The 14,018-nt window shown below is 44.0% G+C and overlaps 2 protein-coding genes across 15 annotated transcripts in view; one reads left to right on the top strand and one right to left on the bottom strand.

The window, feature by feature from the left end:
* Window positions 1-14,018, bottom strand: part of STARD9 (StAR related lipid transfer domain containing 9) — a 136,290-nt gene that overhangs the window by 86,955 nt on the left and 35,317 nt on the right. The window lies entirely within an intron of this gene.
* On the top strand, window positions 3,601-4,003 carry LOC108177031 (large ribosomal subunit protein eL39). The gene has a single exon (XM_051850524.2). The coding sequence runs from the start codon at window positions 3,655-3,657 to the stop codon at window positions 3,808-3,810; it is 156 nt and encodes a 51-aa protein (XP_051706484.2). The 5' UTR covers window positions 3,601-3,654; the 3' UTR covers window positions 3,811-4,003.

Raw genomic sequence — 14,018 nt, 5'->3', positions numbered from 1 at the left:
GCTAAAAAGCCCATGAGAGCATTTCAGGCATGAAAAGCCAAGATACTGTGGCAAAAAATGACCTAAATGAAAGATCTCTGTGAATGAGATCCTGGTAGAAAGAAGGGGCCGTTAAAGAAGAAGGTACCTTTCTTTGAAGGGAGGAGAGAACTTCCACTTTGACTATGGCCCTGTCTAAATAATATCAGAGTTTGTGGACACAAGAGGCTTCCATAGCCTTGGTAGCTCATGACAAGAGCCTTGGGTGATCACTGATGTCATAAATAAGAGTGTCAATTGTTAAATCAACAACAGAAGTCACTGTGCACTTGTTCCCCATGTAGGACCTCTGTCCTTAATGAGTTGCACTATAAGAATTAATGGTAAAACTAGTCTTCAAACAGAACATTATGCTTTGTGTGTCTGTGTGGGTACAAACTGTTGAAATCTTAGTATAGCATTGATCTTTTGTATATAAAGATAATTAAAAATGAATCTTAATGAAGAATGGGATGGGAGAGGGAGGAGGTAGGATGGTTTGGGGGTGGGAGGGTAGGTATAGGGGGAAGAACCGCTACAATCCAAAAGTTGTACCTATGAAATTAATATTTATTAAATAAAAACTTTCTATTTTAAAAAAAAGTCCACAATGGCTGAGGTTGAGCTGGACCAAAGCCAGGAGCCAGGAACTAAACATGGGTCTCCCAGATGGGTGGCAGGGACAACTACTTGAGCCAATGCCTGTTTGCTGTCTCCCAGGGTCTGCCTTAGCAGGAAGCTAGAACTGGGATCAGAGCCAGATTTGAACCCATGAACTCTGATATGGGATACAGATGTCCCAGGCAGTATCTCAACTGCTAGGCCAACCACCTACCAAGTACAGTATTTGTTTTTGCTTAGACAGAAATAATTAAAATTTAATGGCTAGCTAAGTATTAGATATTAACAAATTAAGGTTTTAAATTTAATTTTGTGAGAAAAGCACGCTACAGCCCTGCTCATTAAGTACTCAAATTTAAGTCACTGTCTACTCAACAGTTTATTTGAAATGCAAACTAGTGAGAGAAAGCAATCCTCATCTGTGCCAACATTGCAAACCTACTCCCACAGAATGTCAAGGAAATACCTTCCAATCTTCATAAATGTCAGGTAAATTCAGAGCTGTTCCTTCAGTCCCACTGTAGGTCATTCATCCTTAGGTCTTTACCCAGTAAATGTTTACAGACATGTCTGTTCTCACAGTAAGCCTAGATGGGAGTTAACCAACATAGTTTGGGCATTGACCCCAGTACAGACCAGATAATGTACTTAGTCTTCCGGAGATTTCTCCAGGAAAAAAAAAAAAAAAAACTACTTGACTTTGAAGGATGAATCTAGAGTTCCCATTTGCTATCTCTATTTTATTTATTTTTAAAATTTTTATTTATTTTAATTTTAAAGACAGAGGTATTCCATATACTGGTTCACTCCTAAAATGTCTGCAACTTCCAGAATTGGACTGGATCAAAGCCAGGGGCCCAAAACTCCATGCAGGTCTCCCAGGTGGTGGCAGGGACCCAAGTACTTGAATCATCACCTGCCGTCTCCCAGGGTGTACACTGGCAAGAGGCTGGTTCAGAAGCAGGGTAGCCAGGATTTAAATCCAGGCACTCCCTGATACAGGACGCAGGTTTCCCCAAGTGGCAATTTAACTGCTGTGCCAAATGTCAACCCATGTCTCCAGTCTATAATGTGAGCTACAGAGATTCATTTCCCATGTTCATGTATGTATTTAAACAATTCCCAAGGAACAAGAGGAGGAAGAAACAACAACAGGAATTTTGAAACACAGGCAAACATGAACAAAACCAACTGAAAACTATGCCATACAAAATGGAGAGAAGGAAAAGCAATTATTTTTAAAGAAATCAGTCTTTAAAAATAGAAGGTAGGGGTCTCTTAACCTTAAGAAGTATTTGCTTGGGGCTGGCACTTTGGTATAACAGGTAAAGTCACTGCCTGCAGTGCCAACAACCCATTGGGCGCTGCTTCGAGTCCCAGCCACTCCACTTCCAATTCAGCTCTCTGCTGTGGCTTGGGAAAGTAGCGGAAGATGGCCAAGTCCTTGGACCCCTGCTCCCACGTGGGAGAACTGGAGGAAGCTCCTGGCTTTGGATCAGCACAGCTCCAGCCATCGCAGCCATTTGGGGAGTGAACCAGCAGATGCAAGATCTCTCTCTCTCGATCTCTCTCTCTCTCTCTCTCTCTCTCTCTCTCTCTGCATCTCTGTCCTTCAAATAAATAAAATAAATCTTTTTTTTTTTTTTTAAAAAAAAGCATTTGCTGTTTTCCTAACAAGAAGTTATCATTGCACGGAGTACTATGAGAGGTCTGAAAAACATTTAAAACACTGTCTTGGTTTTAATTTACCACACCAAATTTACCACATAATTGCACAAAGAGACCACAGAGTCAATAAATAGTTTATTGCCAGTATATTGTAGAATCTGAATGAGGAGCAAAATGAAACAAATTAAAGAAATCTTCAGAACAGAGTTGACACTTGAACTATGCATTAAGCTTTTCAGTTGTCCCTTATATCCACAGGTTCTATATCCACCAATTCAACCAATAGCCAGTCAAAAATATTAAAAATAAAAGGATGGGCATTTAGCCTAGCAGTTACGATGCCAATTAAGATGCCCATGTCCCATCTCAGAGTGCCTAGTTTTGATACCCAGCTCTAGCTCATGACTCCAGTTTCCTGCTAACACATATCCTGGGAGGCAACAGGTGAGATCTCAAGTTATGAGTGCCTGCCACCCAAGGGGGAGTCCTAGATAGTGATCCTGGCTCCCATCTTGGGTCTGGGCCAGCCTGGCTATTGAAGGCATCTGGGGAGTAAATTAGCAGATGGAAGCTCTCTTTTTCAATTTTCTCTCCCTCTCTAAAATAGTAATTTTTTTTTTAGTTTTTTTTTTTAAACTTTTATTTAATGCATATAAATTTCCAAAGTACGACTTATGGATTACAATGGCTTCCCCCCCATACCGTCCCTCCCACCCACAACCCTCCCCTTTCCCACTCCCTCTCCCCTTCCATTCACATCAAGATTCATTTTCGATTATCTTAATATACAGAAGATCAGCTTAGTATACATTAAGTATGGATTTCAACAGTTTGCACCCACACAGAAACATAAAGTGAAATATAATAGATGATTTTTTTTAAATGATGATGAAATCAGAGCAGACCTATTGTCATGTTTAATCCCAGTGAGAGTCAAGTTGGGAATTGATAATTTCTTTTTTTTTTTTTTTTTTTTTACAGAGGATCAGTTTAGTATGCATTAAGTAAGGATTTCAACAGTTTGCACCCCCATAGAAACACAAAGTGAAATATATTGTTTGAGTACTCGTTATAGCATTAAATCTCAATGTATAGCACATTAAGGATAGAGATCCTACATGAGGAGTAAGTGCACAGTGACTCCTGTTGTTGACTTTACCAATTGACACTCCTGTCTATGGCATCAGTAATCTCCCTATGCTCCAGTCATGAGTTTCCAAGGCTATGGAAGCCCTCTGAGTTCTCCGACTCTTATCTTGTTTAGACAGGTCATAGTGAAAGTGGAGGTTCTGCTTCCTTTCTCCTTTCCTCCGCCATCGTGGTGGGTGTCCCTGATTCTTCCTCGCCATGTCTTCTCACAAGACCTTCAGAATCAAGAGGTTCCTGGCCAAAAAACAAAAACAAAACCGCCCCATTCCGCAATGGATTCGGATGAAAACTGGTAATAAAATCAGGTATAACTCCAAGAGGAGACATTGGAGAAGAACCAAGCTGGGTCTATAAGGAATTGCACTTGAATGGCGTGCTCATTTCTTCTGTCTCAATGTCACAACGTCACTATCACCACATCAAGTTGAAGATGTCACCATCATCTGGACAGCTGGACATGTTTGATTAGGGCTGTGACCAGTGGGCTGGTTCAGTAATAAATATGTGATCCCTTTTGAAAAAAAAAAAAAAAAAAAAAAAAAAGAAAGTGGAGGTTCTCTCCTCCCTTCAGAGAAAGGTACCTCCTTCTTTGATGACCTGTTCTTTCCACTGGGATCTCACTCGCAGAGATCTTTTGCCAGAGTGTCTTGGCTTTCCATGCCTGAAATACTCTCATGAGCTTTTCAGCCAGCTCCGAATGCCTTTAGGGCTGATTCTGAGGCCAGAGTGCTATTTAGGACATCTGCCATTCTATGAGTCTGCTGAGTATCTCACTTCCCATGTTGGATCACTCTCCCCTTTATTTACTCCATCAGTTAGCGTTAGCAGGTACTAGACTTGTCTATGTGCTCCCTTTGACTCCCAGTCCCTTCACCATGACCTACTGTGAACTGAAACTGATCACCTGGAACAGTGAGATGGCATTGGTACATGCCACCTCGATGGGATTGAATTGGAATCCCCTGGTATGCTTCCAACTCCACCACTTGGGGCAAGTCAGCCTGAGCATGTCCCAAATTATACATCTCTTCCCTCTCCCATTCCCACCACCATGTTCAACAGGGATCACATTTCAGTTAATTTTCAACACTTAAGAATAACTGTGCATCAATTACAGATCTAAACCAGTCATATTAAGTAGAACAGATAAAATAGTAATATATACTCAGGAAAAAAATCTATCTGAACTATACATGTACATCCTTTTTTCCTTTTTTATTAAGATTTATTCATTTCAAAGGTAGAGTTACAAAGAGAGAGACAGGGGGAGGGATGGAAGAGAGAAGGGGAGAGGGAAAGAGAGAGAGAGCATGTGCACCTACGCTTCCATCTGCTGGTCTACTCTCCAAATGGCTACAACAGCCAGGGCTGGGCCAGGTCAAAGCTAAAAGCCTGGAGCTCCATCCAAGTCTCCCATGGGGGTAGCAGGGGCCCAAGCACTTAAGCCTTACTTTGTTGATTTCCCAGGCACATTAACAGGGAGCTTAACATTAACAGTGGAGCACTCAGGACTCAAACAGGCTCCCATATTGGACTCTTTTTTTTTTAAGTAATGATGCTCATTGAGTTTTTTTTTTTTTAATTAGTTTATTGATTTGAAAGGCAGAATATAGAGGGAGAGAGAGAGGTCTTTCATCCTCTGGTTTACTCCCCAAATGGTTGCAATGGCTGGAGCTGAGCTGAACCAGCTTTCTCCAGTCTCCTACGTGGCTGGCAGGGGCCCAAGCAGCTGGGTCATCTTCTACTGCTTTCCCAGGCCATAGCAGAGAGCTGGATTGGAAGTGAAGCAGCCGGGACTTGAACTGGTGCCCCTATGGGACTATATCACTGTGCTGGCCCCTAGACTTTTTCCTTAATATACTCCCTGAACAATGCAGTTTAGCAACTATTTTACAAAGAAGATACATTGTATTTGATATTAGAAGTACTCTAGAGATGATATAAAGTACATGAGGGGAGGCAGGCGCTGTGGAGCAGCGGGTTAACACCTGACCTGAGGTGCCGGCATCCCATATGGGCACCAGTTCGAGTCCCGGCTGCTCCTCTTCCGACCCAGCTCTCTGCTATGGCCTGGGATAGCAGTGGAGGATGGTCCAAATCCTTGGGCCCCTACACCCACGTGTGTCGCTCCCCCTCTTCGTGGAGGAACGACACAGGACCCTGCGCTGTTCTTTTGTCTGCTCGGCCCTCCCCGGGTTTGCTGCTGGTTCTTCCCGGGTTGGCTACTGACCCTTCCACCTCCGTGGAAGGGCGGTTCCCCCTGCCACTTTCCCCACTTCCGCGGGGGAGCGGCACACCGCTGGCCGGCTCTCTCGGGGGCTGCACAGGTGTTCCCCTTAGATGTTCCTGGTGCATGTTGTCTCTCTCCTCCTTTCTAGTCCTCTTCCACCAATCCCAACTCTGCTACCCACACGCTGAGTACGCTGCTCTCCTGCAATCAGGAGCAGGTCCTGCTGTTTATTGGTTGAACTGGAGGCAGCTGTGTAGAAGCTGTTTCCTCCTCTCCCAGCGCCATATTGTGGGAGAGCAGATGCATAAAATAAGTCTTAATTCCAGTAACAGTCTAGTCCCAGTTGCTCCCCCCACACGTGGAAGACTTGGAGGAAGCTCCTGGCTCCTGACTTTGGATCAGCGCAGCTCCGGTTGTTGTGGCCATCTGGGGAGTGAACCAGCGAATGGAAGACCTCTCTCTCTGTCTCTACCTCTCTCTGTAATTCTGTCTTTCAAATAAAAATAAAATAAATCTGAAAAAAAAAAGTACATGAGGGGATATGCATAAATTACATGCAAACACTATGCCATTTGATATAAGGAATTTGAGCATCCACAGATTTTCATATTTGGTATTTTGGTCCAGGAACCAACCTCCAATGAATACTGGGACAACACTATGCTTATCTCAAAACATGCTTTGAGAGATGTCCTAGCCTTAAAGCCCCACATAATGTTCCCAGATTATATCACATAAAATATAACCTGTATCCTTGTCATTTCAGATCTTCAGGAAGTCAGAGCTTTGGATGAAACAGTGGAAAAACCAGGTCAATGTACTTCCTCTGCAAAATCCTTCTACCTCCAGTTTGCCATCCATTAATAATCTGGCTGTTAACTTTGGGAAGTTCATATTTATAAGTACTCCCCACCTAAGGAACAACAGGCAGCCAGGTAAGTAACCCTAGAAACAGTACAACAAAACCCTGTGCCCCGTTTCACCATGTTAGTTCTTTTTGAATAGGCAAGCACATGTACAAAGGAATGGTCAGTGGCTAGATATTCTGAGCATCAGCAGGGTCCCAGTGGTAGGGGCGGTGACCCATTCCCATTACACAACTGCTTTGGTGCTGTGAAGAACATCCTACACTGTGGCATAGTGGATTAAGCTGCTATATGTGGTGCCAGCATCCCACATGGGTGCCGGTTCGAGTCCTGGCTGCTCCACTTCCAATCCAGCTCCCTGCTAATGCTCCTGGGAAAGCAGCAGAGGATGACCCAAGTGCTTGGGCCCCGGTACCCACATGGGAGAAACAGAAAAAGCTCCAGCTGTTGCCACTGGGGAGTGAGCCAGTGGATACAAGATATCCCCCACTCTGTAACTCTGCCTTTTAAATAAATAAATCTTTTGTAAAAATAAAAAATAAATCAGTCCTAAAACAAAAATTAATCTGTCACCAGATAAAGCAGGACCTTCTAAGCACTTCTCTGCTGGTTATTGTAGACTAGCCCTCTTGGCACCACTCCCCTTTAAGGGAATTAATTCACGGCCTCTCTTCTAAAGACAGAAGACGAGACAGAGGATTTCATTTTTCTTAATAGTGAAATAGACCTAAAGAACCCTCCATATGTTCCCACTTAAATTTCTCTGATCACATAGTTACCGTTTGACTATAGAACCAGAAGAAATTTGGATAAGAACAAAGTATCTATCTTTATTCAAGTGGATTCATTATATTGTTTCAGATAGCAGAAAGAAGAAAAAAGGCTGAGGCTTGCAAGCACTTATTGTATTCTGTCTTCTCATAATTGTATAATCTGATCTACAATGTATAACCAGCACTTCCAAGTAAGAAACAAAATATCATCCCAAAAGGAGAAAAAAAATTAAATGTCATTATTGAGCACAGTATATTTAAAAATGTGTTTATTTGAGAAACAGGCAGCACAAGCTCCTATCTGCAGGTTTATGCCCTCAGTGCTTCCAATAGTCCCCTGCTAGGGCCAGAGCTGGGAGCAGGGAACTCAATAATTTAGCCATCACAACTTGTGCTAGCAGGAAACTGGAGTCCTGAATGGAGCCAGGTATTGAACCCAGGCACTCTAACATAGGGAAAAGTTGTCTTAATGGCCGGGCCAAACTCCCACCTCCAGAATATTTTCATTGATTTTATATAATGGTTTTATATGATAATAATACTTATTAGCTGCATGGTCCCAGTTTTCTAATATGAATATTAGGCAGTGACGATAAAGTTCCTCACAGATGTATCATGAAGATTAAATGAGTCAATGGTTATGGTACTAAGAACGGAGCCTAGAGACCAGCATTGCAGCATACATAGCAGGTTAAGCCCTTGCCGGCATCCCATACAGGAGCTAGTTCGAGTCCCAGATGCTCCTTTTTATTATTGTTATTTACTTATTTGAAAGGCAGAGTTACAGGGAGGCAGAGGCAGAAGCAGAGAAAGAGGTCTTCCATCCACTGGTTCACTCCCCAGATGGCTGCAACGGTTGGAGCTGTGCCGATCTGAAGCCAGGAGTTTCTTCTGGTTCTCCCACATGGGTATGGGGGCCCAAGGACTTGGGTCATTTTCCACTGCTTTCCCAGACCATAAGCAGAGAGCCGAAGTGGAGCAGCCAGGATTCAAACCAGAGCCCATATAGAATGTGACACTGCAGGCCAGGGCTTTAACCGACTGTGCCAAAGCTCCGGCCCTACTGCTCCACTTCTGATCCAGCTCCCTGCTTAAAGGACAAGGGAAAGCAGCTGAAGATGGTCCAAGTGCTTGGGTCCCTGTCACCCACGTGGGAGACCCAGATGAAGCTCCAGGCTCCTGGCTTTGGCCTGGCTCAGTCCTGGCTGTTGCGGCAATTTGGGGAGTGAACCAGTGAATGGATGATCTCTCTCCCTTTCTCTCTCTTCTCCATAACTTGCCTTTCAAATAGATAAATCTTTAGAAAAAAAAAAAAAAGAGCCTAACACAAAATAATAGACAGTTACTATGTTATTAACTGTTTAAGTCATGTTTGTTTATTTTCTAATTTAGTCCTCACAAAACTCTACGGTAAGTATCTTTATTATATCCATGTTATAGATAACTCAAATACAAAGAGATAAAGGACTTGCTCAGGACCATAATCATTAAGTTGTGAATCTGGGAAATAAATTATACTTTTAGTTACTATGCTTGACGATATTTCACCCAAGAAGGGATGGGATGCCAAGGAGGAGAGTCTGGGGTCTCTCTAGTGAATGTAACTCTTATCAGCTTTACTAGAAGATTAAAAACAGCAATTCCTACTCTTCCTAGGTCAGTCTCTCAGTCCCCTCTGTTTAGTGCTTCCCTTTCTGAAAAGATATAGAGGGGAGGGAGATAACAAATAGCAATAAAAGCTTATACAGAATAAACATACACACTAATTGATACATATTTACACACAGAAACAAGTTCATATTCCAAGCATAAACCCCTAGTTCCAAAGGGAACCAGAAAACCTGAGTTTTGAGATCACCAAAGAAAAATTTATTTATTTTGAAAGTTACAGAGAGAGGAGACAGAGAAACAGAGATCCTCCATCACCCCAGCGTTGCACACAGGGCTTTATCCACTACACCACAATGCCGGCCCAGGATCTTGAGCCTTCAAACAACGCATTTTTGCTAATGAATGTTCCCAGGGATATCTGTCTGAATGGCATGTGTGATCTGGTAGGTTCCATATGTGGCTGCCCTACTCTCTGGACAAAAGCAGGCAGTTCATAGGACAGATGGATATCTAGCTCTAATGCTTCCCTCCCACCTACAAAAAGATGAATTCATTAGCTAGGACTCTGTGAGGAATGATGAAATATGACTTCACTGGAATAGAGTCCAGATGATTCTAAGTTCCTGCCATTCCCATAGCCCCTTCTAAAAAGACAAGCTACAGGGCCAGCATCGTGACATAGCAGGTAAAACCACTGCCTGTGACACCAGCATCCCATATGGACACTGGTTCATATCCTGGCTGCTCCACTTCCAATCTAGCTCCCTGGGAAAAGCAGCAGAAGATGGCCCAAGTGTTGGGACCCCTGCTACCCATGTGGGAGACCCAAATGAAACTTCTGGCTCCTGGCTTTGGCCTGGCCAAGTGCTAGCTGTTGCAGCCATATGGGGAGTGAACCAGAGGATGGAAGATCTCTGTCTCTCTGACTTTAAAATAAACAAATGATTCTTTAAAAAAGGCAAAGTGGGACACACACTTGGCCTAGTGGCTTAGATGTCTGCGTCACACTGTAGTAACTAGGTTCAAGTCCAGGTCCACTCCCAATTTCAGCTTCCTGCTAATGTAGAACCTGGGAGGGGCAGGTGATGGCTTAAGTAGTTAGGTCACTGCCATCCCCATAGGAGACCTGGAATGAGTTCCTAGCTCCAGGTTTCAGTCTGGCTCAGTCCTGGCCATTGCTGGCACTTGGAGAATGAACCAGAGATGGCTGTGCTTGCTCTCACGAATGCAAGCTCTCCGCCTCTCAAACATTTAAAAATAAAAAGACAGGAACATTTTGATTCCTTGATCATAATTTGCCAAGTTTCAACCCTGCTTTCCAGGCCCTTCCTGAGTGGACCCCCAAATAGAGTAAACATATTTACATGGGCATAAGAGTGACTGTCAGTTATTAGATGACCCTGTAAGAATGCTAATAGGGTATGCCACATAGGCTAAAGATTAACTGACACAATCAGCTCTCTTAGGGGAGCTCTCAGGATGGAAAGCTACCACTGACCTTCTATAGTAACTGATGACTTTTGAGCAGTCATGAATGACGTTCCAGGGCCATGTGGCCTGCCTGTGTGTCTGCAGAGATTTGCCGGCTTCCTTATTTCCCCACAGACCACATATCCAAGACTTCCCACATGACATAACCTAATCACTTCTCTTCCTAGAGCCAGAAAAAGCCCTATCACAATGGCAAATTTAATGGTCAGCAGCAATAAGCACAAAGCTAAAACACTGAACAGCAGTTGCCCAAAAGTGAAAATGTTAGCAGTGCCTAGTAGCTAGCCTGGACAAGGACATGAAGGTGGCAATTTATCAGGAGTGAAGAAGTCTGTATTCCCAGGTAGGATCCAAGAGGAATAAGACAGGTGACAGAACAATGGATAGCAAATAAAATAAGGCGACACAGGACATCCAGGAGAAGGCCTTTATTCCATCAGAACACCAGCAACAACTGGGGCAAATCACCTATCACATTTCCATTCTAACAAGGATCCCACAGGGAGCAGGTATTAGGGCACATAGGTTAGGCCACTGCCTGTGACCCCAGTGTTAGAAAACTGGCGCAGTTTTAGCCAGGTGGCTGCACAGCCCAGCTACCTGAGCCAGGCTTCACCCCCATCCTAATGGGATTCGCTGCTCCTGCTTCCCTGCCCGCCCTCAGGCAAAGTTTTAAAAGGGCTGTTCCTGAACACATGCTCTCTTGACTCTTCTCTCTTGATCCTTCTCTCCTGCTCTCTCTTTGCTTCTCTCCTCCTCTCGTCTTTCTTCTCCCTCCTCTCTGTCTCTCTCTCTCTTGCAGTCTCCTTCTCTCTCTTTTTCCTTCACCGCCCCTTCACTCCGGGGTTCTGTAGGGTGTCCCCCCCCAATAAACCCTTTCCCTTACTCCGGTGTCCGGTGTGTTTTGCGATGGCTAACATTAATATATAACACCTAGAATCCCACATTTTAAAGATTTATTTATTTGAAAGGCAGAGTCACAGAGAGAAGGAGAAACAGAAATCATCCATCTGCTGGTTCACTCTTCAAACGACCTCAATAATAGGGCTGGGCCAGGCCAAAACCAGGAGGCTGGAACTCCATTTGAGTCTCCCACATGGGTACAAGGGGCCCAAGGACTTCAACCATCTTCTGCTGCTTTCTCAGGCCATTAGCAGGGAGCTGGACTGGAAGTGAAGCAGCCAGGACTCAAACTGGTGCCCATGAGGGATGCTGGCATTGCAGGCAGTAAGTTTAATTTGTGCCACAATACCAACCCCCAGCATCCCATATTCCTAATGCACCTAGGAAACCAGCAACATATGACTGGAATACTTAGACTTTTGACATCCGCTTGGGAGACCTGGATGGAGATCATGGCTCTGTGCTTCAGGGTGGCCCAGCCCAGGTTGCTGAGGTCATTTGGGGAGTGAACCAGTGGATGGAAGATCTCTGTCTCTGTCCCTCCCTAACTCTGCCTTTCAAATAAAAAACACATCTTTTTTGGGGGGAAAAAGATATAAATATCCTATGGGGCAAGGGAGGCAAACTTTTGCTATATTTGTGGCTCACAGTCTCTATCATAACTACTCAACTCCATGTTTGTCATATACAAAAGCATCCAAAAACAAATGACATGACTTTTTTTCCATAAGAACTTTATTTAATGAAGTGGTAGACAGTTTTGACCCACAAGTCATGGTTTGTCACCCCCATGACAGTATATAGAAGTCTTTTTCAGAGCCAACTTCTTCAAAAATACCATGCAGATTTGTGGGTTTCAAGAGGAAAAGGGAACAAGGACAATAGAGTCTTGTATATGTGAATAACCTTTCAGTTATCAGAAATGAATCAAAATAACTTATCATTTAATTAAGGTAAATTCAAAATATGGGTATAGATCACCATGATCCACTTTCTTGCTCTGATTAGTAGTGCATCAGTGTTAGAACCATTAAGTTGTTAAGGTAGCTAGGTAGGTATTAGCCTATGTACGTAGGAGGAGCTCAAGAAAATGAGGCATTTTGAAGCAAATAAATTGACGTGCAATGGAACGAGGAAACGAGTTCTGAAAGCAGGACTCAGCATCTGGTCTGTCTCCCCTGCCCAAGGTGTCCTTGCCTGTCCTTTATCAAAGGGAATTCACGGAATTCAGGGAGCAATACAGCTGGCCCTACTGGACTGAAGGAGTCATTTGCTTCTCCAATAGGTAATAACCCTGACGACCAGTACTATCCAGAGGGACTTGTTTAGGAGAATCCCACATTCAAAACTTCCCACCCCAGACTTTCCCAGGAGAGGAAGGATGGAAGAAACGGGGGACCTGTACTCATGGGTCCAGACTGGGCTCCCAGTACTCTTCCGAGACGCCGCCTGGTCTACCAAGTGTAGCCAGTTCTGTCGCTTCCCTTTTTCCAATAAACTAGGCTAAAATCGCGTTCTTGTCTGCTCGTTCATCGGCCACATTCTTCATCGTGAACAGAATAAGTTCCCGGGGCTCAAATCAGTGCCAAAACAGTAAGCTCAACACTGAACAGTCTATCAGGCAGGCTAAATCTAACAGTAAGGCAACTAGAAAGGCTAAATTAGCTTACTGGAGCAAACCTCAAAAGTACAGTGGTTTAAAATAACAGAAGTTTATTTCTGGACCAATGTTCGGGATAGAGGTTAAGATACCACTTGGGATGCTCTGCTTCCCACACCCTACAGTGGAGCACCTGGGGTCCAGCCTCAGCTCTCTTCCTAGCCTCTGTCCTGCTATGTGCACCCTGCAAGGCAGCGCTGATAGCTCCCGTACTTGGGTCCCTGCCACCCACATAGAAGACCTGGATTCAGTTCCTGGCTTCTGGTTTCAGCTGTTGCAGGCATCTGAGCAGCAAACCAGTGGACAGGGGAGCTCTTTCTCTCTTTGTCTTTCCAAATAAATTTTTAAAGACTTTAAAAAGAGTGACATTAATTTTTCAGGGAAAAATAGCTTATTTTTGGTTCAAATTACCTGTGAATCAGTAGGGGGCTCTGATTGTTTAGCTTCCCTAGGAACCAAATGACAGAACCAACCTATCTCCAATGTTGCTGACCATGAAGCCAAAGGAAAGAGGGCTTTGGAAATTCATCACACAGTTTTATCTAACCAAGTGAGGCCAGGAAGTGAGATCATACCATGCAGCAGGAAATGAAGAGCTATGAATATTCACAAGCAGCATGAATGACCACCACATAGCAATGGCTGGGCCACTTTTAGTTAAATGCTCACAAAATGAGGTTCTTATTCAAAAACATTCCTAATTGAATGGTATGCCAGAAGCCACTGTCACCTTCATTTAAATTAAGGACTTTGAAATTGCAGGACTCTTAAGGCATCACAACACATCAGGTTGTTTTTTGTTTTTTTTTTTGTTTGTTTGTTTTTGTTTTTGACAGGTAGAGTTATATAGTGATGGCCACTACGGCCGGCACTGCCCCGATCCGAAGCTAGGAGCCAGGTGCTTCTTCCTGGTCTCCCATGCAGGTGCAGGTGCCCAAGCACTTGGGCCATCCTCCACTGCCTTCCCGGGCCACAGCAGGGAGCTGGACGGGAAGAGGAGCAACCGGGACTAGAACCCGGCGCCCATT

The sequence above is a fragment of the Oryctolagus cuniculus genome, chromosome 12 (assembly GCF_964237555.1).
Source record: "Oryctolagus cuniculus chromosome 12, mOryCun1.1, whole genome shotgun sequence".
NCBI lineage: Eukaryota > Metazoa > Chordata > Mammalia > Lagomorpha > Leporidae > Oryctolagus > Oryctolagus cuniculus.
The sequence above is the reverse complement of the archived record's forward strand: the minus strand, read 5'-3'. Positions and strand labels throughout refer to the sequence as shown.

Coding starts and splice junctions, on each gene's coding strand:
- LOC108177031 (XM_051850524.2), top strand. CDS start 3,655: ATGTCTTCTCACAAGACCTTCAGAATCAAGAGGTTCCTGGCCAAAAAA.